The following is a 27,796-nucleotide window of genomic DNA, read 5'->3' as shown; positions in this document are numbered from 1 at the left end:
TAAATAAAGTAGCTGTTATTGGCCTAACATATACCTTCCTTTTAGCCAGTTCTATGTGAAAAAGGCAGAGCTTGAAATATTGCTGTTGTTTTTATGTATTCTGTCTTCTTCTTCCTTAATATCATTAATATAAACCTGGGAGGCTAAGGTAGGAAAAAAGAGATTATGTTAACAGAACCCTATGAAATAAAAATGTACATGTTTTAAGAAATCATATTTAAATATGAGTGCTACTGGTTATTTGATCTCCCTGTAATACAACTTTGATCTGTTGCTGTATAAAATAATCTGGTAGAAATAAGACACCAGAAGGAAATAAGACAATTTCATAAACTGCTGAAAGAGAAATGCTGTAAAGGCAAATTTCTTCCTCTGCATGATGGTTGGCATTTTTTGAATAAATTGCAATACACTTAAATGGATTACCATTTGCAATGTTGCATTTTGAGTCCCCATTTGTTGAAGAAGAACAAGCAAGAGGGCAGTATGAGTGGTGGTATTCAGCAAGTTCTGAGCAGTTCTGGAGAAGTGGTAGCGGAAATTTTGAGTAGTTCAGAGAACCCGCAGATACCAGCTCTCACTGGCCCTGCCCACATCTATTCTCTGCCTCCTGGGTCCCAGCTGATCAGCTGGGTCTTCTTTTGTTGCCCTGCACAGGAGAACAGAGCTGGAAAGCAGGTTAGTGGGGTGGGGAGGGAATAGGGATTTTACAGTATCCTTCTCTTGCGATGGCCACCAAGCAACGCCCACCAAGCCACGCCATGCACACCAAGCCACACCCACAAAACTAGTAGTACAAAAAAATGAATCCTACCACTGGGCATTATATTTTCTGCTGTCAGTATGATGGGTGCCCACCTCTGGCTTTTTGGTGTGTTTGTTACATTAAAGCAACTAAACACATTACTTGGAATTCTCGTAGAAAAAACATCAGCAGTAACAAGCTGACAAAGATGGGTTTTAAAAAGATGAAATATGGTTAGATGTAAGGAATAAAGATGTCTAATAGCAATAGTTGCTGGAGATAAGATGAAAAAGGGGAAGTGTTTTCATTCCATGGATTTCTTTGAAGCATTAGCGCTCTCTCTCTCTTTTTTTTTTTTGCATTTCTATCCTGTTCTTTTCCAAAAATTTGATGCTATTAAACAGTCACTTCTGCACTGCCAAAAACAAAAACAAAGTACAGAAGGATTCATGTTTTCATTAAATTTCCATATGTAAATTTCTATTGCTTGTCTGGTACCTGGAATATTCTTCACATGGCTCTGGCTCTGTTTACCAAAATAGATTATGACCCCTACAAACAACTGTTGGTTACTAATCAGTGAGTACAATAAGGTCAACAATTACATTTCACCATTACTTATATAAAGCAATTAATTATAGCAGTAGCACTCTCTGGGTGGTTTATAATGTTACCATTATTTGCATATTGCCCCCAACAATCTGGGCCCTCATTTTATTAACATAAAAAGAATGGAAGTCTGAGTCAACTTTGAGCTGTATCAGGATCAAACTCAGGTCTGTGGGCAGAATTTGCCTGCAATACTGCGCTTAACCACTGCTCCATCAGGACTCCCTCTGTTCATGGAAGTTATTTGATCACTCTTGCTATTTGTCTTCTCCAGCATCACTCTAGGTATCTTTCTCTGCTGTTTTATTTCCTGGAGATCCTCCAAGAATCCAAAGGTTTCCTGAGATTAACAGATAGAAAAGGCCACACAAAGCACAAGATCGTTGTGACTTCTTTCATTGCAAACAGTGATTAAGGCCTTAGTTAAATTATAAAACATATGAAGAACAGTTGCAGGAACTGGGTTTGTATAGTCTAATGAAAAGAAGGACTAGGGTAGACATGATAGCGGTGTTCCAATATCTCAGGGGCTGCCACAAAGATGAGGGAGTCAAGTTATTCTCCAAAGCAGGACAAGAGGGCAGGACAAGAAGCAATAGGTAGAAACTAATCAAGGAGAGAAGCAATGTAGAACTAAGGAGAAATGTCCTGACAGTTAGAACAAATTAATCCGTGGAACAACTTGCCTTCAGAAGTTGTGAATGTGCCAACACTGGAATTTTTTAAAAAGATGTTGGATAACCATTTGTCTGAAGTGGTGCAGGGTTTCCTGCCTAGGCAGGGGGTTGGAATAGAAGACCTCCAAAGGCCCTTCCAAGTCTGTTATTCTATTCTATTCTATTCTATTCTATTCTATTCTATTCTATTCTATTCTATATACCAGAATCTCAAAAACAGCACAAGCTTTATAAAACCCAGTAGATCTGGAGTGACTGCTGGAGTGGACTGATCAAATAGGTCATATTCCCTGTGGTAGAGGAGGGCATAAAAACTCCAGAACAATTAAAGAGTAAGTTGACCATGATAAAAGACCATCCATTCCCTCAAAGACAAATTGTCACCCAAATCAGATTACAAATAGATCATGTTGCCACGACCCTGAGGTAGAGATCTAATATGTTAAACAAGATCCAATATGCATGTTGTAGTAAGGTGGGATTTGTTTAAATATGGTCTGTTGAATAAACTGTAAGACATTGGGTTTTCACAACATGGGCCATGATTTATGAATCACGTAATCGGGTTTGTTAAACCAAGATCAATGTAAACTCATAACTTAGTATCATATGTGACCTCTGGATATATGAACTTTCGAGCTCATTGAAATCTATCATTAGAAGCAAAGTTGAGGGTCTTTTTGTCCAAGCTCCTGCCCAGGGCAGAAATTCTCAGGCCATTTGGACCAGGGGTCACCAACCTTTTGGACCTCAGGAACCACCAAACTCATAATTTTAAATCCTGCGGACCAGGGACCCTGGGAAAATCCCCCAAAAAGTCTGCAGGAAACTTCCCCACGCCGTTTTCCTACTGATTGATCATTCTTTATTTGGGATTGCAGGATACCGTCTCCAGCTTTGTTCTTGTGGGGGGTGGGGGGGAGAGAGAGAGACTTTTGGCTTCGTGCAAGGAAAGCAGCAGAAGCAGCAGAAGTCTTTCTCTCCCCCAAACTCCACCAGAAATGAGTTTTGTGAGACTTGTTGCACCAGCGTAGCCTCTTGGAACAGGATGCCTTGCAGGATCCCAAAGACTCGTTTCTGGCGGAGTTTGGGGGAAAGAAAGAAAGACCTTTGCCGCTTTTCTTGCATGCAGCCAAAAGCAGAAGAAAGAAGCAGCCTGGTGGCCAGGCCAGGCGCATGGGGTGAGTGGGGCAAGTTCTCCCCTCTGCCCTTTCCCCCTCCCTCACTGTTGTTCACAATGAAAGCAATACAAGCCTTGTGTTCCTGTGGGCCATGTGGGTGGCACAGCCTTGTGTTTAATTGGATTAATTGCTTTGGGGGTGGCATTTCTCTGCTGACCATCAAAATTTTCTCACGGACCATCAGTGGTCCCCGGCCCACTGGTTGGTGACCACTGATCTGGACAATGATTGTTCAACCTTTGCTTCAAAACTTCCAGTGATAGAACACCCATGATTCCAAGAGGAAGACTGTTTCTCGTTTTAGGAATAGAATTTCCAGAATCAGGAAATTATTTTTCTGTTTCAGGTTTAGATTTCTTTCTTCCACCCATTAATTTTTGTCCTACTCTAAAGATTTAGTTAGGAAATAAATCCACACCTTCTTACTTGTGAAAGTACTTTGAATATTGGAAGGCTGCTTTCTTGTAAGTCTTTAGCCTTCTCTTCTTTATTTAAACATACTCAGTTCTTTTTTTAAAAAAAGTTCTTCAAATGATTCACCTCCTCAGCCCCCTTACCACCTTTGTCACTCTTGTCTGAACTCTTTCCAGTTGCCCAGCACCCTTCTTGTGACACTGAAGACTGGCTAGTTGTGGCATGCAGCCCAACAGTCACTTTCCATGATCTTGGCACTAAATCTTTGTTAATGCTGCCAAATGCGTTGGCTCCTTTGGCAGCTGCATCACCCTCTTGGTTCATGCTTAATCCATGCTTTATCAGGAAGACACTCAAATTCTTCTCACAAGTATTATGCCAGGTACCAACTATCTTCTTCTTGTGCATCTGATTTTTTTCCTACCTATACTCTATATTTTTTTGACATTGCACTGCATTTTGTAGAAAAAAGCCCCAATTTTTAAAAATAAATACAAAGATCTTTTTAAACCGCAGCTGAAATACAGAAGAGCTCTCCAACATTTCCAGCTTTGCATACCAGAGGGGATAGTTCTGTGTGAGTAGCAAGCAAGTGCACGCAGCAGCTCCATTAGCACGAGCAGCGCACAACTGTGCCCGCTGCTTGTGCAAGTGGGAATGTGGGTGTGCATGTGCATTGCCCGTTGCAGGCCCAGTTCCGAACTGTGGCCCGTGTGGGCCTGGTAGAGTGGGGCGTATAGTGCCTGTGTTGAGCAATGAGAGGCTGCCAGGCATGGTGCACAGTACTTGCAGGCCCAGTTCCGAACAGCTCAAGGCCCAGTTAGTGGGCCATGGCTCAGAGATTGGGGACCCCGATATACAGTACCTTTCTCTCGTGTTGATATAGGGCCATTGCCATTAAGGACATACATTGGAATATGGTTTTTCAAACAACTTTCAAATCCACCTGGCAGTGTGGCAGTCTACCAATCCATAAATTAATGATCTGATTCATTGTATATTTAGAATCTCTAATTGTACCTTTAAAAAAATGTTTATCTAGATATGCTTGAAGAAAGTAATAACCAGAAGAGCATGATGATCTGCAAGAGGATTAGCAGGCATAACGGCTTTATTGTGCCTGTGCCTCAAATGAACCGTTTTGCTGTGACATTCATTTCTGCAAGTTTGATGGTTTCCCAAGGACAACTGGGTCAGACTTCTTGTAAATTAATGTCTCCCATGGGACTCGTAATGAAGAGACTGTTAACTAATTATCAATCTGTTTTGGAAGGCATTCATTTTTTAATTGACCTCAAGCCCCTAAGGGAACACTAAAGGTGTCTGAAGAAAGTGGGTTTTTTTTTTCTTTTTCCCTGGTTAGGACAAACATGAATGCAGGGGATGTGATTACAGGGATCCAAGGAATTGGGGGGCAAAGGCTGGGAGAGGGAGAAGGAGGAAGATGTAAAGGATGGATTTACTTACCTGTTAGCATGAGTAGTTTCTACCCCGTACATTCTGTACGGATCAGGTTATTGTATATGCAAAGGACTGTTTTGAAAAATGCTGTTTTTGCCCCAAAACTGCTACAGAATGAATTTAAATCATCACATGTCTGGGTCTGAGTTTAAGTAGAGAAGTTGACCTCTGGAATTAAAATGCCAGAAGCCGTTTCAGCAAGGCAACCTGCCACATTGTTACATGCTATAAAGAAGATAATTGCTAAAGGAGAAGGGGAGTCAAGGTGGACTTCATTGGGAACTATTTTTTGGGCCAGTGAAGTGACATTTCCATTTTCTTCACTTGAATATTAGACAGAATGCTAAATCAAACTTTTCCAGCTTCTTAATCTTCAGCAGTTGTTTTTTTTTACTTTTAGTGTTCCCAACCTCCCTGCAGTCTACAATTCTATTCTTTAATCTCTACTAAGGTTATGATCTATGTCTAAGGGTCCATTGATTCTTTTTTTCTGGAAGATTGATGGAATTATTTAAAACTATTGAGTTGAAAACTCCTGAATGATGTTTTTTCAAAAGATAGATAGGACATATATCCCATAGATGGGACCCAATCATATCCCTTACCCCTGAGGATTTAAGGTACAAAAATGCATAAGATGCTGTTGCTATGCAGGGATTCGGGTGTGACTCGGTAAAGACTAAAAGGCAGAGTCCAGATTTGTCTTGATAAGTCAAACGCATGTATTCACTGGAATAAATATGGGTCTTCCCCAGGGGTGCTATTCAACCGGTATAGCAACCAATTTGGTGAGTGCATGCGCGTGTGCTCCGTGTTTGAAAAGGCTAATACTTACCTTCGACTGCAGCTGAAGAAAACAGCTGAGGCGCGGCAAACTGCTTTGCCACACGAATCAGCTGTGCTCTAGCAAAAAGACATAAAGGACAGGAAAGAGCAGGGGTGGGCCCACATACTCCTCGGAGCAAACCAGTTAGGAGCCAGCTGATTGTAGGAACAAGGGGTTAACCCAAACTTGTCAGAACTGGGAGAATCCCACCTCTGGTCCTCCCTAAAGGTGGAAGAACCCCAAACACAGTGTAAGGCAGATATTTATAAAATATTTTTGCTTTCACTTAGTTACATAAAAGGAAGCTGGCATTCGACAGATAAGATATAGAACAGGGGTCTTCAAACTTGACAGCTTGAAGACTTGTGGACTTCAACTCCCAGAATTCCTCCTCCGGTCATGTTAGCTCAGGAATTCTGGGAGTTGAAGTCCACAAGTCTTAAATTTGCCAAGTTTGAAGACCCTTGGTATAGAAATATAGAAATTATAAAAAGACTCAAGCATGCCTTCTGTGGTTTTGGTCACATGCCTTAGCCACAGGCTAGTGGTTTCCTTTGGAACTTTACATGGCCTTACGGGCCTACTGAGGCCTGAACTTCAATTCGGCCATTTCCACATACTGTACGTTCCCTTTAGTCAATCATCAAATTCAACAGATTTCTGATTAACAATGCTTTCACAGAAAGAGTATGAAGAACATGTTTCATTCAGCATTGCATTGAATGGGAAGGAATATAGTCACATGTCTCTTAAAGCTGAGATTGAATGGGAGCAAATCTTAATAATGGAGTTGCTTTTTTAGGACACTGCTGTTCCATGGCTGCAGCAAAGCCAGTTATGAAAACAGCCATTCTGAAAGAGACAACGGGAAAGGCAGGCCTTTGCGTGCATGTTTCTTTCTCTTTTTTATGACAGGCATCACAAAACATAAGACAGCAACTTTAAACAGGCTACAATATACTACAACAAAATGTTTCTTGGAACAATCTGCCACCTGGCAGCTCACCAGGAGTGACAATTTGTCAGTTTGATGAGCTAATGTTGGAAAAAAACAGCTGCCACTTCATATGCTTAACATTCCCTGCTATACTAAAGTCATGAAGGAAGACATTGCTATGGGGGACTGAGGATTGTTGGGAGGGAAGGGACAACTTTGTATGTTTTGTGTGCCCTTACACAAGACTCTGGTCATGCACAGAGAGGGAAAGTCCTGCAATTGATCAGAAATCTATGTTCAATCAATCAGAACAGTGCTGGAAGGGACCTTAAAGGCCTTCTAGTCCAATCAAGCAGGAAACTCTATACCAGGGATATCCAACTCACATCATCTCGGTGGTGTCACATGATGTATTGGGACTTGTTTCCTCTTTGCTAAACTAGGCATGGATGTGACCAGCACGTAATGCATCCAGCCTGCAGGCTGTGAGTTTGACATTCCTTCCCTATACTATTTCAGATAGTTGGCTGTCCAGTCCTTTCTTGAAAACCTTCAGTGATGAAGCACCAACAACTTCTGGAGGCAAGCTGTTCCACTGGTTAATTGTCCTCAGGAAGTTTCTCCTTAATTCCAGGTTGTTTCTCTCCTTGATTAGTTTCCATCTATTGTTTCTTGTCTTGCCTTCTGGTGGTTTGGAAAATAGGTTGACTGCCCACCTCTTCTTTGTAGAAGCCCCTCAAAAACTGGAATGCTGCTATCCTGTCACCCCTAGTCTTTCTATTTTCTAGACTAGCCATACCAATTCCTGTAACCGTTCTTCATATATTTTAGTCTCTAGGCCTTTGATCATCTTAGTTGCTCTTCTCTGCACTTTTTCCAAAGTCTCAATATCTTTTTTGTAATGTGGTGACAAGAACTGGATGGAAAGAATTTAACGTGAAGAGATCTTTCATTCTTTTTGCAGAACTGTAACCTCAGAAAAGGTTGCTTGATTTTCCTCTTACATTTTACGAATGTATTTCTCATAGTATTCACTGATGGTGGATGCTTGTTTGTATTCTCTGCGTTTCTGCTCTTCTACCTAGCTGGAATCTAGTCTTGTCTTCCGGTGCTTTGGAAAATAAGTTGACCCTCTATTCTTTGTGGCAGCCCCTCAAATACTGGAATGCTGCTATCATGTCATCCTTAGTCTCTAGACTGGCGATACTCAATTCCTTCAACCGTTCTTCATATCTTTTTGACCTAAACTCTAAAGGAGTTTAAGGTTTGATTGTTCAAGAATGTCATTTTGACCTGATCTTTCATGATCAAGCAGTACCTTCCTGTTGTACCCATTACTACTGGACTGAAAAACACAATGTTCAGGTCTCATTTAGAACTGCAATGCTTGCCAAGCACAGACCAACACATATATATGCTCTTTCTCTTTTTTTTCAGTAGTGTTCATATAGGCTTATGTACAGGAACACTGTATACTCAGAGAGCCATGCCAAGACAGTTTTAAGTCACCTGCAGCACAGACGGTAATATGTTCATAAATTTAGAGGTAGAATATAAAAGAATGAGAAACTCTGGCAAGCAATAATAATATTCACATCATAGATTCTGTGTTGGCATTTATTAGATAAGGGACCTGGAAGGAACAAAAAACTATCAGGAACTGTTGGAGCGGGCAGAATTGTTCAGTCTTGTTCAGGAAGGCTGAACAAAAAACAATGGGTTTAAATTGCAAAGAAGTAGATTTTCATTAGAGTTCAGGAACATTTTGCTCACTGTAAAAGTGTTCAGCAATGGAACCAAGTGTGTCGGGAAGTAGAGATTCTCCTTAAGGAGAAACCGGGTGCACATCTTTTCGGTTTGCTGTAGTAGTAGGTTCCTGCACAGGGCAGGCTATTGGACTAGAGCAAGAGTCTTCAAATTTGGCAACTTTAAGACTTGTGGACTTCAACTCCCAGAATTCCTGAGCTAACATGACTGGAGGAGGAATTCTGGGAGTTGAAGTCCACAAGTCTTAAAGCTGTCAAGTTTGAAGACCCCTGGACTAGATGATCTCCAAATTTATTTCTAAGTCTGACCATCCCCCTCCCCACCTGAAAAGAAATTTGTTCCATGCTCTGATGCTAAGGAGTTCTACTCCCCCTGCCCACGTGAAAAGAAATTTCTGCTATCTAGAAGTTGCTTCTAAATGACGTCTTTTGGAGCCAGAGAGGTGAAGGAGGGAAATTTTATGCCAACATTCAAAGTGCAGGGACAGGTCTACCGCAGGATAGGGAGTATTATGGTGGGGCCTCAACAGCAGCCTTCATTTCTCCAGATATACTTTGTTGGTGATGATGACAATGCGAGGGACATACTTTGTTGAATCTATATATATAAAAGTGAAAAAGTACTCACGCATCATCACAAAATCTCCAGAACCGTAAAGCCTACCAACTTGAAATTTGGCACATATGTTCCTCTTGGCTCATAGGTGCTCCCTAACAAAGGATTTTTGGAAATGACCATCAGAGCATTAGTATTTCCTATATTATTATTAACACGGTCTGATGCTAAGGAGTTCTACTCCCCTTCCCCACCTCAAAAGAAATCTGTTCCAAATGCAATTCAGCTAAGCTACACCCAGGCTCCTTGCTGTTGTCTTCTTGCTCACACAGCAAACACTGTTTGAGTTTCCAAACAGCCTTGAACTCTCTCACACACTGACAGGACACTAGCCAGATGAATACTGATGGATGCTGGTAGGCAGAGACACAATTTTTCCCCTTATTGCCCAATTACATAGTTTCGTGGCGAAGCATGTGTACCCTGCTAGTAGCAAATACTTTTGTCATCAATTTCCCAAACTTTATGCTTTATGAAAAACCTCCTCCGCCCCACCACAATACACCAACTTTGTGCTATCATTGTGGGGGGGAGTGAATTATATACTTTATACTGACTCTTACAAATCTATGTAAATCTGTAATCTTCTAAATCTTTCTTAATCATATAATCGAAGCTGGAATGACTCACAGAAAATGTCTCACAAAAAATTAGCAAAGCATTTGGGTGAATAGAAGCTTTCCAGTTCATGAGGCAACCTCTGCCCCTAAATAACAGTTGTTACTGTCATTTCACCAAGTGTGAACCACTAAACAATGATCTATTTAACTAGTTACTTCCCAGAACAAGAGAGAGGTCATGAAAAAAAACCATGCTTGTTCACATTAATTGTTGCATTCCTATCCAAGTGCACACAATTATGCTGTTTAGTACCCTGTTGTAAGATATAAAATACCAATTAAAATATTCTGCTTCTCTTCACCTATTACAACCTCTTCTTTCTCCTTGCAACAAAGCTACAGTCTCTTTGACTTTAATTTGGTTTTTAGGCTTATTTTTCATATGCCTCAATACATTCCATGCTTTTTTAAAAAGCTTTTCTGACATGATTCCAACAGTTTGTGGTGATCGCTTTCTATACTCCAGGGGTTATAAACCTCTCCTCCTGTTTTATATACTTGACCCTTTTTCTTTTCAGCATCTTAAAAAAATTTCCCCATCCATTCCGATCAGTTTTCTTCCTCAAGCTTTGTAAAGAATCCATAGTTTTTATTTTAATTGCTTATCATTTTAATTTGCTTTTATAAAGGTTTGATTTCCCATGTTTTAACACATTGCAAGCTGCTCAGTGGCACCTCGCACTATAAGATGAGTGGTATACAAACTTGATAAATCAATAAAATAAATACTAGGTCTAAGATGGTGGCCTACTTTGTTTCTTCTTTCATCTCTCATTCTGCCTTTTAATTATCACAAAGAAACTCCCTTCATCTGTAGATTTAAATATATTGAACTATCTCAAATATTGATATAGATGGTTAAATACCCAGTGCACTAAAAAAAAATTGTAAAAATGAACTTTACTTGAAGTGTGGTACATGTAGTAGAGGTGTTTCGGGTAGAATGATGTTATTAAGAAAGGATTCTTTCCCTCCATTGGAAGAATAACTTCCCAAACTTTGATTATATAAATTACTGCTGCCAAAGATGGTGGGATTACAACTTTCCAAATTTTCAATCATATAATTTGCTCCTATTTCTTTATGAGGCTGAGTGATCAAGTTAAAACAACATAGCAGCAAGCAATTAAAAAAACCAACATGGCGAATATAATGCAAGCTGTTACCAAGTATCTCTGTCCTTAGAAGGTTTTTCCAACTGAGTTTGAACTATTTTCTTCTCTTCCCTGCTGATTTGTCTTGTGCTGAAGTAGTTAAGAGGCCAAAGGTGTGACAGGGGACACAGGATCTTGGGTCCTGCCAATTTAATCAGTTCACTGGGTGTCCTCAAGCAAGTTTTACTATTCCAATTTTCCTCTAAAGATTCCTTTGAGATTCAATGAAAGAATCCCATTGTATGCCAGGAACAGATTCAATTTGCTGTAGGAAGGAATTCTGGCAGTTACCTCCATTTAAATCATGAGTCTCAAGCCAAACTTCCAAAACTTAAAAAGGATTTATTGGGAGTTAACATGCCTGGGTGTAGCCACTTCTGAGGCACATAATTCATTGTCACCCTTGACCCTGGTTTTCCCCCGCAACCCCTGGGTGTATCTTAATTCATATTCTCCAATGGGACATATCCATAGCCAAGAGTCATCAATCATGTTCTCTAGTTAGAATTTTGAACAGCAGAAACTTAAGTTGGCTAGTTACTATCTTGGAAAACATTTATGGAACGCAGTTTCGATTTTGCAAGCTACCTTTCTGTTGGCAACTCTAAAAAGACCATAGAAATATTTTATGAGTTGACACAAAGGATGAGAATCATTCACACTTCGACTTAGATTCTAAAATACTTGTGCTTAAGAAAGTTCCTATCTATTTTCTTCTCCATCAGAGCCTTCCGTACTATCCCTGACCCTGCATTTGCATGTATGCATGTTGCAATGTTAGGATGTTATTAAAAGGAAAGGAGAAAATATCCTGCTTTGTTAATTTCCTAAATGTATCTGGATCCAGCTAGCAGAACAGAATAACAGTATTGGAAAAGATCTTGGAGGTCTTTGAGTCCAACCCCCTGCCCAAGCAGGAGACACTATACCCCTGGGGGTGAACCTATGGCACAGAGCCATTACTGTCGGCACGTGAGCACTCGCCCGGAAAAGGTTACTGCGCGGGTGCAAATGCCGCACGCCCGAGAGCTAAATGTTGGGTATTTGGTGCACATGTACGGGGGCCTAGCAGCATGCAGGACACACTCACACATGCACAAGAAGCACATGGTGCATGTGGAGGGGTCTCGCACGCATGCACAGAAGCGCACAGCATGGGTTGCGCGAGTTGTGTAAATAACGCTGGTTGCATGCACATGCCCAGGAGGCATGGTGGCCCCATGCACATTGCCTTCTGGGTGATGGCGCGTGAGCATGAGCAGGCAAGTGGGAGTGCAATTATCGGCACGGGAGCCCCAAAAGGTTAGCCACCACTACACTATACCATTCCAGACAAGTAGCTGTCTAGTCTCTTCTTAAAAACCTCTAGTAATGGAGCACCCACAACTTCTGGAGGCAAGGCATTCCACTGGTTAATTGTTCTCACTGTTAGGAAGTTTCTTTTTAGCTCTAGATTGCTTCTCCCCTTGATTAGTCCCTATCCTGATGGAATATACATACCACCAATACCAAAGGCACCCATCTGTATTGTCCACACTTGGATTAAACAAAGAAGGTCAGAAATGATCATATTGTTCTTTTAAAAGCTCTTATGCAAGTTTAATAGACTCAGATGGAATAGCATTAATTATGAAGTTGTTGGTTTCAAACTTGGGTTGAAGAGGAAGCTAATCTTCAGTATGTCATTAAAAATATTCAGTTGTAGTATTTATGCCAGCAATCATGTGCAAATCAAGTAAGTTTGTGTGATAAAATTTTACATCAACTTTGGATGCCATTATCATTAATGTCTGTAGACATAACTTTAGTAAAATTTCAGAAATGGGAGAACCAAAAAGCTGGTGTTTTGGCAGTACTTAGGGCAATCTACTCAGGAATAGGTCCCATTAATTTCAGTGGAATTTACTCATAAATAAATGTGGATGTGAACTGTTAACTGTTTCTTCAGGCATGGTGTGATGACTTCAAGTTCATTGTGGGTCTTGAACTTGTAACTGAGATATATATTGGTAGGAGTTCCACCTGCATAGTATTAGGATGTAAACATCAGGGACACCTGTCAGAGAAGACTTTTGCTACTGTCCATCATTTAGGTCTTTGACTCAGTTTGATGTCCGTCCTGAGGAGTTCAGAGAGCTGTTTTTGCCCTAGCTGTGGCAGCAGGAAAGGATGAGATTGATTTGTCATTGCTCACAATTTCACATGCCCCAAGATCTTAATTTCCCAGCATTTCATCCAATTTCTGACTGTTTACAGTCAACATTTGGGCTAGCAAAACCAAAGAATTGTGTTTGGTTTACATTTTAATGTATTTTACATTAAAATTAAATATAATTTTATTTATATTAAATATAATTTTATTTATATTTATATAAATAAAACTATCTACAAGCTGCAACTATATTAACATGTATATATTTATATAATTTATATATAATAAATGAATGTATAATGTATAAATAATAATATAATATAATGTATATTTATATTATAAAATATGGAATAAATTTTATCAATGGTTATATAGCAGAAGACAAGGTAGAAATATTAGTAGTTATGATTAGATTAATTAGTAATTAATATATTAAATAAGGAGATTACAAATTATGAAGTAAAATGGATGTATTGTGTTGTATTCTCATAATTAAAATTTAAAAAATATTTACATATTTATATATCTAATAAAATTATAGCTATTTATGCTATAATGCTCCCCAACTGCCCCATAGACTGGTAGCAGCAGCGGGGGTGGGGGGGCAGGATAGTTTCACATGTGCAATCTATCTTCCACACATGCATGAATGAAGCTTCGTGTGCTCACCCACTGCTTGCATGGCCTGGTTTTCAATGGGTCACAGACCAGGACCAGACCGTTGCCTGGGAGTTGGGGACCTAATTTGCCAAAACAACTATAGTAGACATAGGCACAGTGTTTTCCCTCATGCCATCGCTCTATTAAATACCTAATTCTCTCATTGCTCTAAATGCCTATGTACGAGGGCTATCCACAAAATAGATTACGTTTTGCGATAGAAAAAAAACAAAGTGTAGGAAAAAAAGATATTATATACACTTGAAAGTGACACTTAAATACTACTTTTCAACATATTCACTGAACAAATTCATCATAGCGGTGAACAAGCTTTGTAATTCCATTGTCATAAAATTCAGCCGCGTGACATTTGAGCCAGTCAGTCACTCACGCCCGCAGTTCCGCGTCGTCATCAAAGCGCTGTGTTCCAAGCCAGGTCTTCATCCTCGGAAACAAGTGGTAGTCACTTAGTGCAAGATCAGGGCTGTAGGGCGGATGAGGAAAAATCTCCCACTTGAAAGCATTCAGGACTTCTCGAGTGCGATTTGCTGTGTGTGGTCGGGCATTGTCATGCAAAAACAAAATTTTTGAGCTTAAGTTTCCTCTACGCTTGTTCTGAATTGATTTTCTTAGTTTTTCAACGTTTTACAATACCTCACAGAGTTTATTGTTGCACCATGTTCCAGAAAATCGATAAGAAGCACACCTTGCCATCCCAAAAAACAGTCACCATAATCTTCCTTGCAGAGAATGTTTGCAAACATTTTCTTGGTTTTGGGGGGGGGAATTTGTGTGCCCCCACTGCATAGACTGCAATTTGGTCTCGCTGCTCACATGTTTGACCCAAGTCTTGTTCCCAGTTACGATTCGATCAAGAAATGAATCTCCATCTATGTCATAAGAGTACAGAAATGTCAATGATGCGGCCATACGCTGACTTTTGTGGTTTTCTGTCAGGATTTTTGGCACCCATCTTGCACAAAATTTATGGTAGCCTAGCTTTTGTGTAACAATTTCATGCAACAAACTGCGTGAAATTTGTGGAAAACTAAGCGAAAGTTCCGTTACTGTGAAACAGCGGTTTTCACGAATCTTGTCATCGACTTTCACAACCAGTTCATCAGTCACAATGCTGGGACGTCCACTCCGCTGTTCATCATGAACTTTAGTTTGGCCATTTTTAAACTTAATGCGCACTCCATTGGTGCACTCCACCTTCAGTGATGATGTTGTCCCCGTACACTTCACACAGTTGCCGAAAAATTTCAATCGGTTTATGTTTTTTTGCCAACAAAAACCTTATATCGCACCTCACAACTCGCGGGATTTTCAATTGCAGCACACATTTCAAACGTTTGCTGTGAAATAATGGGCAATGATACGAACCTCCCACTAACACGACTAGATGCAGACTGAGCGGCGGACGCACAGACCAAAGATGGCCACACTAGCTCCGCCCCTTCTTGCTACAGACAAAAACGTAATCTATTTTGTGGATAGCCCTCATATATAAACTTATGTAGTGTAGCAGTAGTAGTATTATTTATCTTTTTACTTACCTTATTTACACTCTCTCCCCCTTTTATTGGCATTATTATTATTCTGTTGCTTTGCATATACATTGCATATGAATGATCCCATACTGGAGACAACTTCTTTGTGTGTGTAATCACACTTGGTCAAAATAAAGATCTTCTCTTCTCTTCTCTTCTCTTCTCTTCTCTTCTCTTCTCTTCTCTTCTCTTCTCTTCTCTTCTCTTCTCTTCTCCTCTCCTCTCCTCTCCTCTCCTCTCCTCTCCTCTCCTCTCTTCCTATCCACATTCCTATTCCTATTCTACTCTTATTTAAATTTATATTAAATTGCATTTTAATCTAAGTCCAAATGTGAACATGTATGTATCAGTGAATGTCCACAATTTGTCTGAATTCTATAGCTTAATTCATGATCACTGACTATAGATCTGCAGTTATTAGGAAAGTTACATATTGTACATAAACAGGTATATTTGAAAAAAAAATCCCAGCGATACTTTTAGAAAAGCAGTAAGTAACCCGATGTGACAACCCAGGATAAACCAAACCAAATTTGTGTTGAAAAATAGATGCTAAGTAAAATCATATTTGAAAGGTTAATCCATCCCTAATTTTGGCAAACGGTGCTTGTTCATATGTTTCAGCATTGGACACACTGTTCCTTTACAGTATACATTTTGTGTGCATTTTTGACAAACTTGTTAAGTGAAGAATCTCATTGCTAAAAAGCACAGTGGTCAAAGTATATCTACTTTCTGTTTGCTTGATGCCCTAGGAAATATGAATTAGGAACCTTTTTATTGAAACTGGTATCAGATTTCTCCTCTATCCATACCTACTTCATTTTCACAATACAACCATTATTCATTGATAAAATACTATATATTTAGAGCTGCTTCATTTATTATAACTTCTAAGGACCTTACAGGAAGGTTGTGGTTGAATAATCACAACTACCTGCATTTGAGTATAAAGTCACAGTGCTTGTAAACTGTGTTACACTGTTCTACAGTAGGTATATAGATTTTTTTTTTCAAATCTTGTACTAAAAGTTTGTCAAAAGGGAACAAGTGCAGACAGATGTAAGATTAGAAAAATAATAAATCCAGGAATTGAATACTACTGGCTGAATTTGTAGCAAATGATGGACTTGATTTATATAATGTGAGTCACAAAGAGAAAGAGGAGAGAGAGCTACCATCTGCTATCTGAAGCACTATGGTTTATCAAGTTTTAATAGGGGCAGTGGCTGAATTAATTCTCATTTTTGTCTGGCATAGTGCTGGCACAGCATAACTTAAAGCAGTCAGATTTCTCTATGGGGAAACCCTTTGGGGAAAGAAAAGCCATTCAATTGTATTCAACGCCACTTCTGGCACATAATCTTTGCAGTAAGTGGCATAACAGCAGAGAGCGAAGAGTTTCCTGGAGTAAAATGCCATGAATTTCTGGAGAGTGCAATGGCAGTCTGCGAAATAATTCTGTAAATATCCAGATCAATTATCAAACTACATTTTTAGAGGAAAAGGTTTGGAAACTCTGACCAAGAAAATGGGCCGATTTGGCAAATGGGAGGAAGTAAGGAAATAATAAAAGTCATTCACAGAGGGATGGTGGTTTAAATATTAATACCTCATGTAAGATGATCTGTAATAATTTAATAAATAATTCTAGAGGAATATGGCAGAGAAATCTTGAAACTAAATATAGAGACATTTGCAATATTGGTTTTAATGCAGTCCTTTCCCCCAGATTGCAGAATTTTATTTCATTACTGAATTAAACTATAGTATGATAAGCCTACAGTGTCTTAATGCAACCACAACCTTAGTTTATTTTAGAAATGTTAGGCTAAACAGGAACTTCTTTCCTGCATGATTGCTTTGATCAATTTATTATCACTCTGGTCTGCTTCCATTGGATTGAAGAAAATGCCCCATTAGTTACAGGCTAACTATAATTGGCCAATGAAGTCCTGTGTAGATGTTTCTTATTGGGGGTGGAGGAGCAGCTGCAATTATTCTTCCTTGCCTTCTATATGGAACTATGTATACCTAATGCATAAAGAAGAATTGATATGGGAAACTATGAGGCTATGACGACTACCCTTAGGCAAGAAAAACCAAAAATACACATATAGACTGGGTGAAACCAGGCTTAATAGCAGTAACTGTGAGAGGGATCTTGGAGTTTCAATGGACAACCAATTAAATAGGAGTTAACAGTGTGTGGTGGCAGCCAAAAAAGCCAATGCAATCCTGAGTTGCATTAACAGAGGGATATCAAGATCAAGTGAGGTACTAATACCACTTTATAAAACCTTAGTAAGACCACACTTAGAATACTGCTATAAAACATGTTGAGACTCTAGCAAAAGTACAGAGAAGAGCAACCAGGATGATTAGGGGACTGGAGACTAAGGCATATGAAGAACGGTTACAGGAACTGGGTATGGCTAGTCTAGTGAAGAAAAGGACCAGGGGAGACAGGATAGCAGTCTTCCAATATTTGAGGGGCTGCCACACAGAGGAAGGGGTCAACCTATTTTCCAAAGCACCTGAAGGTCAGACAAGGAATAATGGATGGAAACTGAACAAGGAGAGATCCAACCTGGAAATAAGGAGAAATTTTTTGACTGAAAAGAGAGTTGTTCGATTGGTTGAGAGCAGTCAACCAATGGAGCAGCTTGCCTTCAGAAGTTGTGGGAGCTTCATCACTGGAAGCTTTCAAGAAGAAACTGGACTGTCATCTGTCAGAAATGCTGTAAGGTCTCCTGCTTGGGTAGAGGAGCTAGACTAGATGACTTGTAAGATCCCTTCTACTTTTATTAATTTGTAAATCTATAAATTATGATCTTTAACTAAAGGTTGCCTATTAATTTAGGCTGTGCTGTACTGTGTATTCAAAGCTAGAAGGTGCTTTGGCTTCACAAGGGTTGTGAACATCTATCCTTAAATAGCTGTACCTTCTCCCAAAGTTGTTGTGCTGTCCCAAAGGAAAAAAAAAAACAATTTGCTTTCAGAAATTGCAGATGAATGCTGAGTTTACACATCTGGAATCCAAAGCACCCTTTTCTCTTGCTGCACTGCTGCATGCTTTATTTTTTGCATTTTAATTATACTTTATATAGCCATCCATCTTAAATAAATAACTGTTGAGTGTGAAGAGTTTTAAGACAACTTCTCATCTGAACACTCCCCTTTCAAATGCCTTCTTATGCCTCAGGATCCAATTCCTCCATTCCTTTCTTCTCTTTCTCATCTATTTTCAGATGAAGTCTTTTCTCAACTAACAAAGTATTTCATGTCAGAACAAAGTCAACAAAATTTCCTTTAGTGTAATTTCGATTCTAAACACCATGTGAGTGATGCTAAACTTGCAATCTTTTCGATTTTGGACTAAAACATACTTGTCTATAGTACTGTAACCAATACTTTAAATATCATAACATAATTAATTTGTGAAATTTTCAAATATCCAAATAGATCAACTAGAACGGATTAACGTCTTTGAGTTGTTTTTTTAAATTAACCTTTCCTGACCTCCTCCATCCCAGATATTTTGGGATTAAATGCTGGCTGGTAATTCTGAAAGATGTACGACCAACACATCTGTGCAGTACTAAATTGTGAGGTTGGTATAAGCCCTTAGCTTATAGCTTTGCCACTTAAGAGCACACAGAGATTTTAATCAACATTCATTATATCCATTATACCCTGCTCCTGGCAGGCTGAGCTAAACATTTCTGACAACCAGAGTACAGCTTCGATTGGAAAGTCACAGTTCGTGTACTAACTGAGCATTTTAATTTCATAAGTTAAAGAATTGGCTTCCACTTGCAGGTTGCATTAATGTAAGCAGGGCTGTGCAGAGATGTAGGCATGGTACATCAAGAGATAACCGGGAGAATTAAATGCAAAGTCTTTCATTACTGTTTTCGCTGCATTTTTGTCTTAAATTTTAAATGCCTCTTGCATTTGTGCTCATGATTATGTATTTGGCATTACTGGAAAAGGAATCACCTAAATCAATCTTTAATGGCTAACTGTTGCCAATAAAATGCATTGCAGGAAGCTGTTGTGGCCTGTCAGCCACCGGCCTCCCCAGCAGCCAATTCAGATGAGGAGGCATGGGAGTCAGGATCAGCATTAAGGCAACCTGAGAGCTCCGAGGGGGAAGAGGAAATGGAGCTGACGGAGAGAGATAGAGCCTGGGCCGTCCGTCAACCCTCAGATAGTCAACAGCGCCCAGGTCTGGAGGTGGCTGATGAGGAACATCTGGGTCCAGTGCCTGATGCACAGATGCACAGAATGCAGAAGGGAAGAGAGCAGTAGAAATCCAGGGGCCGATCCTTGGGAATTAAGAGGCACCCTCCCTAGCTCTGGGGATAAAAGGCAGGGGGCAGAGATGAATAGATGTGGTAGACAACTATTCATCTTCCGGATGGATGGACTTGTTAGCCTGCAGTGAGAGAGAAACTATTTGCTGGGGCTTCTGCAGGGGTAGGATTCAAATTTTTTAACAACTGGTTCTGTGGGCGTGGCTAAGTTTGTGGGTGTGGCTTGGTGGTCATGTTATTGGCTGGGCATGGCCAACTCAATATCATTCACATTGAGGCATGCATCTTCTCGCCTGGCCTCTCATGACTGTGGGGATGCTGCAACAGTTGTAAGTGTGAAAAATGGTCATAAGTCACTTTTTTCAGTGCCATTGTAACTTTGAATGGTCACTCCACACAAGCAAAGTACCAGCAAAGGAAGGGGAAAAAAGTCCAGAGATGTTCCTGAGACAAGAAGTCTAGTGCTGCCAAGAATGTAATAAGGGTTAATGGAGAGGCAGTTTCTGTAAGCAACCCCAGAATGTTTCCTTCCTGCCTTCCTTACAGGATTAGGCCAGTAATTTCTTCGAACAACCAGTTCTCCAAACAACCGGTTCTAGCGAATAGGTGCGAACTGGTAAAATCCCACCCCTGGCCTTATGGCCCTCCTAATAAAGGAATCTGTGAGTTTTACTTCAGAGGGTTGGTCATGTTTGAGGAGCTGGGTCAGAACAGAAGCTTTGTATGCTGATAAACTCTGTATGCTGGTAGAATTCCACATAACCTTTTTTTTTTTTTTTTGAAAAAAGATATCAAACTGAAATCCTTCCTGATCCATGTCTTAATTTTTATAAAATAACAAACACTTAAAATATTAGCTGCCCCCAGTCCAGACAAGCCACTCTGCTACGATCAGCTGGGAAGCTTTATCCTATAGTCCTGTAAGTAAGTCTAACTTGCAGAGAAGTGGAGAGAAAAGGCCCTAGGAACAGGACCTCTATCTTGATATTGACACCTTAATTGTACAATTCTCTTGTGGACCCTGATTGTTAAAAATGCCTGTGGAATAGATCAGTACATGACAGAATGTGACCCTATGCATGTCTGCTCTTTCTTATGCTTTGCATTCATGTCTTATCCTTGCAGGGGAACACTTGAGAATCTGCCCTCAGGAATACACATGTTGCACATCAGAAATGGAAGACAAACTAAGCCAGCAAAGCAAACTGGAATTTGAGAATCTGATGGACAAGACAAGCCATTTTGTCCGCACCACATTTGTATCGAGGCACAAGAAATTCGATGGTGAGTAGCAGACTTTGTTTTGCTTATTCTTAGAAGCGAAGTGTGTGGTTATTTATAAACGAAATAACTGGGAGGTATAGGTAGGAGATTAAAATACATTACTTAATGCTTTCCATCTGAAAAAGATCCATGCAGAATGCAAAATCGTTCAGAGAAACGGCTAGAGTATATTTTTTTCTACCTATAATTATACATGCAGTTATATGTGCAGGAAATATATTTTTGTGCTTTTTTTTTTTTTAAAGGAGAAAGTCATTCAGACATTCAGCTATCTTGATCTGCAGTCTTTCTGAAAGTAAATAATGGACTATATTTAGACAGATTTATCTTAGCAAGGCCTATACTCAGCAAGAATGTTAATTGTATATTCAAGGCAATTGGAGATCATACTCAATTGTTGTCCTGTTAGAGCAAGAGCTTATTTGGAAACTGTCATTTTTTATTTGCAGTAACTGATATTAATTGCAGTAATACAAAGGACTAGGCTGCTCAGACCCTGAAGAGTTGTCTACTATTTGAAACAGTACGTGAGAGTCGATCTATTTTACTAGATAGTTAATGCTTCTTTTCCCTATTATAAACTCTGTTCGGCTGAACAGTGACATTTATATTTTGCGAAAGAAATTATGGAAGTAATGGGAGCTTGGTGAGTCTTTTTGTTGCAGTGCATCTAACTTGTTTCCATCAATATATCAGAATATATTCCTTGTTTATGTAAGGGATCACCTTGGTTTCCTTGCTGCAGGCTTTATAGACTTTTTTCAACCTACAATAAGATTGTCATCCTCAATGTTGAATCTATTTTATGTCATTATCCCAGGTATCCCATCCCATTTCTTTTTCTCCCTTCCAAAACAAAATAAATTAAAAGAACAATACATGTAAAAAGCAAGAACCAAATTGTGCTTTTGAGTTGTCAATAAGATGAAGAATTTCAAGATTTTAATCCTTGGAACGATGCTTGGTTCCTGAAGTTACTACATTTATTACCAAATCTTCCACAAGAGCACAGGAATGTGTTCTTTAAAACTCAAAGCAAGGGAGAAAGATAATGTCCTCTGTGCTTTCTGCAGAGATGTTCTCAATGAATCTTCCATTGCAAAGAGGAGTAGTCATGACAGCTCACCTCATGCATAACTTGCAATGCGGTAGCTAAAAGGAGAATCACCCTGTGCCCAGGATACAGTAAGATCTAATCTGTAGTAGCTGGCTGAATATTTACTTGGGCCATGTTATGGACAGGAATTAGGAATATTGCCGAGCATAAGCAGATCTCATCCTATAAATATAAACATATAAAAGATGTTCCCTCCTGCAGAACGAATGACTGCCAGCATATAATTTTTCTTCCTTCATATTTTGACATTCTTCTGGACCAAATAGAAAAGTAATGTGGCATCAGCATGCAAGATTAAAAACATGTTTCTCTCTTTCAGGGGAGATGAATGTATTTTTAATACTGTCACTTTTCCTAGAGAGTATGCTAAAATTATATAGGAGGGTAGAAAAAGAATGACATTGTGGCAATATGAATAACGCTCCTTAAATTACTCTGTTTTGTTGTTGTTATGACTCGACCGTTAACTGAATTGTTTGACTTCTCCCCCATTGCAAAGGTCCTTTTGAAATTTAAGCTCCAATTAAAATCATCTGCTTATCTATTATGCACAACATAAAATAAGTGTCTTTGGATGCAATTATGTACAAATCATAATTTGCTGTTTTATATTGTCCACTATATGCACAGCAAAGTTTACCTTAAATATTCCTTTACTGTGTCTCATAAAATCACGTGAAGGTGAAAAGACAGAGTTACTTATTTCACAGAGAGAACCATGGTGTTATTTATCATCAGGAAACTGCAATTTCTTCAAATAATTTTGCTAACGGACTTAAGTGACTTGAATCTTATGTAGAAATAGGTTTAGTTAGGATAGTTTTTTATGTAAATTATATATATTTTTAAATGATTAGTATGTCACACTAATGATGGATATGCAATTTTCCAAAGGCCTCTAAAAACAGGCCTTAAGACATAAGGAACGGTGTTAGAATATGCATGTTTCATTCTGCATAGCCGTGGATTTTGGAAAAGTGTCTAGGAAATTAAACTAGAGATTACAAGTACGATTGATCATTGTCATTTCACTTAACTATAACAACATTCAAATGGCAGTGAAGATTTGCCAACAGACATAGCCTGAACAGGGTTGATCGAGCATGTATATCACTGGACTAGTATTCTTCCAATATTTGAGAGGCTTTCACAGAGAGGAGAGGTCTACCTATTCTCCAAAAAACCTGAGAGCAGGAGAAGAAGTAACGGATGGAAGAAACTTACCAAAGAGAGATTCAACCAAGACAGTGGTGGGATTCAATTTTTTTAACTACCGGTTCTGTGGGCGTGGCTTGGTAGGCCTGGCAGGGAAAGGATACTGTAAAATCTTCAGTCAGAGGTAGGATTTGCCGGTTCTCCGAACTACTTAAAATTTCTGCTACCGGTTCTCCAGAACTGGTCAGAACCTGCTGAATACCACCTCTGAACCTAGAATTAAAGAGAAATTTCCTGACAGAACAATTATTCAATGGATCAGCTTGCCTCTAGAAATTTTGGGTGCTCCATCACTAGAGATTTACAGGAAGTTTCCATTGATTTGGAATGGTATATAGTCTGCTTGAGGAGGGAATTGGATTATAAGACCTCCAACTCTATTATTCTGTAATTTTAAACGCTAAACTCATTCATACTTGAAAATAATATATCTCAAGAAAATTCTATGTTGAGATATACCAGTATGTCAACCAGCCTAGTCATTTTGAAAACAGGGGCTTAATGGAGAATATGCGTTAAATTGAGTTCTTCTGGCACTTTGTCATCACACAGGCAGTAAGGGTATGTTCCAAAAATAGAGGGAAAGAGCTAATGGCAGGTTAGAGAAGGAACTAAACTAAACTGTTGTGGCTGCCCTTTGCCTAGGCTGACAGTTAGCCACTCTACAAAAACACAGTTGCTACAAGTGTTAATTGTAGTTATTTAGTCTCAAAAATCATGTCAAGTACTTTCTGTAACATTTTTTATAATAAGGTAGACTGATAGTTTTCCATCTCTTGCAATATTTTTGAAACAAAGGAATATTCTCCTTGCAACAGAATTGACTTGTGATTATTTCTGTTTTTGCTACAGGTTGAATCCATAATTATAGTTTGTATTCTACCTAGGCTATATCTTACCTTAAAGCAGCTTACAATATATCATCCATCCAGTAACGTCATAACGGTATCTTATTATCACCGATTGCTTATAAGTGGTGGCTTTGATGAGCAGCTGTTTTGCAGCCAAACCAATTTTTTAAAGTATTGCTCTATCAGCAGTTGAAACCCACCACAGCAGAAAGAGTTGTGCCATGAATTTTAATGAGCAGGCAGTTTCTGTTCAGTGACATTTCTTAACTAATCCTCTGAATAATATAGGCATATGAAGGTATTCTGATTTTTCTACAAGGAAAAAACATTACATGGAAGCTGGATTTCAGTATTGTTCTCCAATAGAAAACACATTAAAATATTACACTTGTTGAAAGTTTAGTCTGGTCATGATAAAGACTGGGTTTCCACATCATGCTAAGCCATAATATGGTCATTCAATACACCATAGTTAAAGACATTATTTAGTATGAAGTGCAATTGGAGCCAAAAATAAATTACATTGCTCTATGTCAGGGTTTCCCAATCTTGGTAAATTCTCCATGCCGGCTGGGGAATTTTGGGAATTGAAGTCCGCAATCTTAAAATTGCCAAGATTGGGAAATTCTGCTCTATCTAGAGCTTGAATGCCTATAGGTTTCCGATAGATGAAACAAACTACTGGTTGGAGAGTAAAAATTATTGGAGCTTCTCGCCTCTGACATTTTTATTAAATCCATGGATATGACCAAGCCAATATGATAATCAAACACAATCTCTGTCAAAGATATACATTATACATTTCTAAATTTACAGAAATTAAGATGGGAGAAGAGAATGTAATGCACTTTCCAGTTCATTCATTTAGGTGCACTTCAAAGTCACCGGTTTGTTAATTTAATGTAACATTAAGGTTGCTGTCTTATCATTAAGGGACACATGCAGAGTAATTAAAAAGGTCAAAATGGTGCCATCTGTAATGCAGTACATATAAAACGAAATGGTGGAATCCAGTCCTAATTTAGGTTATACATTAATGTAAACTGGTTAAAGTCTTGGGATTTAAGAGCCGACCAGCAGTGAAGCTGATGCAATATAGGCTGATACAATAATCAGCATAGTATGGGTATTTCCCTTTAAGACTGGAGTTGGGTTCTACCCCCTTTAAGAGGTGTTTATATAAAGGCAGAAATTAGAGGACGTGTCCTCTCTCCTTTGTCCGGTATTCATTGCAAAGTTCTCCATGTAGAGTTAAGAAGAAGAAAGATTGCTTGTAAGGTATTTTGCCTACCCATATATTTCTGTATATAACTGTTGTGTAGAAACCACTGTTAAATGTCTTAAGTCTCTGTGTGCTATGTTTTGCTTCTGGATTGTCTCATAATAGCAGTCATGCTACAAATGCTCTGACAAAACCATTGCATTCAAAGTATCATAACAGAAGTTACTTCAGGTTATTTTGAGCAGTTTATAGTATGCCTTGTTCCTTTCCCCTTCTACGAGACCAGATTATTATCTAGATTCAGTGTAATTTTTTTTCATATGTAATATTTGATAATCTCCTTTTGGTTAATTAATCTCCATTAGAGACAGAGAAATAGAGTTTTGGCTCTTTATGACTGCTTAAGGTGAGACTATATTCAGAGATTGGTGAAGTTGTATTTTCATATATAAACACATTTTATAATTAGGCTGCATCTATTAAATGGAGTCAGTTGTTAAACTGTTCATTATTAAATTATGTGGGTATATATTTCTTTAAAGTACAAAATTATGAAATTTGTGACTACAAATCACATAAAATAATGTTTATTCTAAAATGTTCTCCTGTGCCATATAAATGCTTCTCTAACATTATCCATAATGGGTTCATCTAAGTCAGATATACCAACTTTTATATAAAACAATTATTTGTTGTAATTTGTTTCCTGAATTTTAGACATCCTGTGTTCTCAAAACTGTACAGAGAGTCACATTAGAAGACAAGAGAGTTTAGAAGCCCTATAAAACATTTTTGCCTTCTGGTTCTTTGATCCTCTCTCACATAAATATTCAAGTCTTATAAATAAGTTGTTATTTTCCCATAAAAGAGACAGAAAGAAAAACCTCCCAATTATATGTGCGAATATAAAAGCTGGGTTTTTTTTTTAAACAAAGAAGAAGGAAATTTCTCATCACAGTAAAACACAGCTTTGTGTTGGGGAAAACTGTTTAAAATTGCACTTTAATATGCATACAAATTGTACCATTCAAACTAGTGCATGAACTAAATGGCATTTTCTGTTATTCACGCTTCCTGTTATCTTATGATACTGTTCTCAACTATGCAAATGTGCATTCATTTACTGGGGGAAAGCACATATTAAAAGCTTACATTTATTTTAAAAAAATATATTGAAAAATTATAATATTAGATATAATGTAGAAAATGGTTATGTAAAAATGGAATGATGTGTACAAGCCTACTTAGGCATGTAACAAAATGATGCTGTGATGAAATTTTGGAAAAAGAGAACGGAGAGAAGCCAAAATTGGGGGACAGCGGGGGGGGCGGGGAAATGTCCATTTGTGATCCAATCTAAACAGTGCTCATCTCATTGAGAAATATATTGTACTTTATGAATTGGACAATCTTTGGCTTTGAATCCCAAGGCAGAGATCAAATCAGGATATTTATTGACTTCTGGGTGAATTGCAGTAACCTCAAGCACAACCTAGCATTCAAGCTCTGCTGGAGAACAAACATGGCTATATTGCCTTTCTTCAAGAACCTGCTTCGTATAGTGTATTCTGTGCAGTGTAAAGCGTATTCTGTGCAGTACATATCAAGTAGAGGGAGGCTTTATAGCTTTTCTTTCTCTAAGGCAGATACAGGAAATTGACTACTCAAGAGATTTCAGACACTGAGTATATAACACATAATCAATTCAGGTTTCAGCATGTTTGTTGTGCTTGATTCCCTTGCAGGCCCAGCGTGTCCAGACAGTTTTGCAACACTGAAAAGGTTCACCTGTAGACAGGGGATTGATTTAAAGCTTAGTTGATGTGGGGGATAGCCCATACTTATCCCAGAAGGCAACCCCTTCAGTTACATACATTGGCACTGTAGAAATAGCAAAGATATATTTTTCCTCCGTCGAACCTCTTCTTTGTGGGACAGTGCTTTTTAGTACATCCCTCCCGCTTTGCCTGTCCATTGAAATGACTCATTTGTCACCATGCCCCCTCCTACAGAAAGCATTGTGGGTTTTTGTGGGGTCAGTATGGGTTGTGATCATCCTGGCCCTGTCTTATGTTTTGCCATTCCAATTGAGTTTACAGTGGCCCGGAGTCTCCAGGAATCGACTAATCAGGAAACAGAAGCAATTTGCAAGAAACATTGAGCAAGACATCTGAAACCAGCTAACCTTTCTAGAGAGATTGACATGTTATTTGTTCGGTGGGTAACACGGGAAGATTATAGCCTTTGCTGTCCTGATAATCACTCCATTGGGTCCGTCCCAACATTTGTCTTAACTGGAGTGGGCAGCAATTGCCTTCGCTTAAATTTCCCATTTATGTCCAGCTGGCAGATTTACTGTTGCCCAATGTAATATGGCAGAAAACTCTCTTAGTGGGACTATGAGATAACTTGCTTCT

The 27,796-nt window shown here is 38.9% G+C and overlaps 1 protein-coding gene across 2 annotated transcripts in view; it reads left to right on the top strand.

The window, feature by feature from the left end:
* The window catches only part of GPC6 (glypican 6), a 900,996-nt gene that overhangs the window by 214,658 nt on the left and 658,542 nt on the right, over positions 1-27,796 (top strand). For both annotated transcript variants that reach the window (XM_026708353.2, XM_087937990.1), the window contains exon 2: positions 20,816-20,974. In XM_026708353.2, the coding sequence (XP_026564138.1) occupies positions 20,816-20,974 (159 nt within the window). The remainder of the gene's footprint in view (positions 1-20,815; positions 20,975-27,796) is intronic.

Source organism: Pseudonaja textilis, chromosome 8 (assembly GCF_049901715.1).
Source record: "Pseudonaja textilis isolate UNSWEBS1 chromosome 8, rPseTex1.2, whole genome shotgun sequence".
In the NCBI taxonomy this organism is placed as follows: Eukaryota; Metazoa; Chordata; class Lepidosauria; order Squamata; family Elapidae; genus Pseudonaja; species Pseudonaja textilis.
Note: the sequence above shows the minus strand (reverse complement) of the source record. Positions and strands in the feature narration are given on the sequence as shown.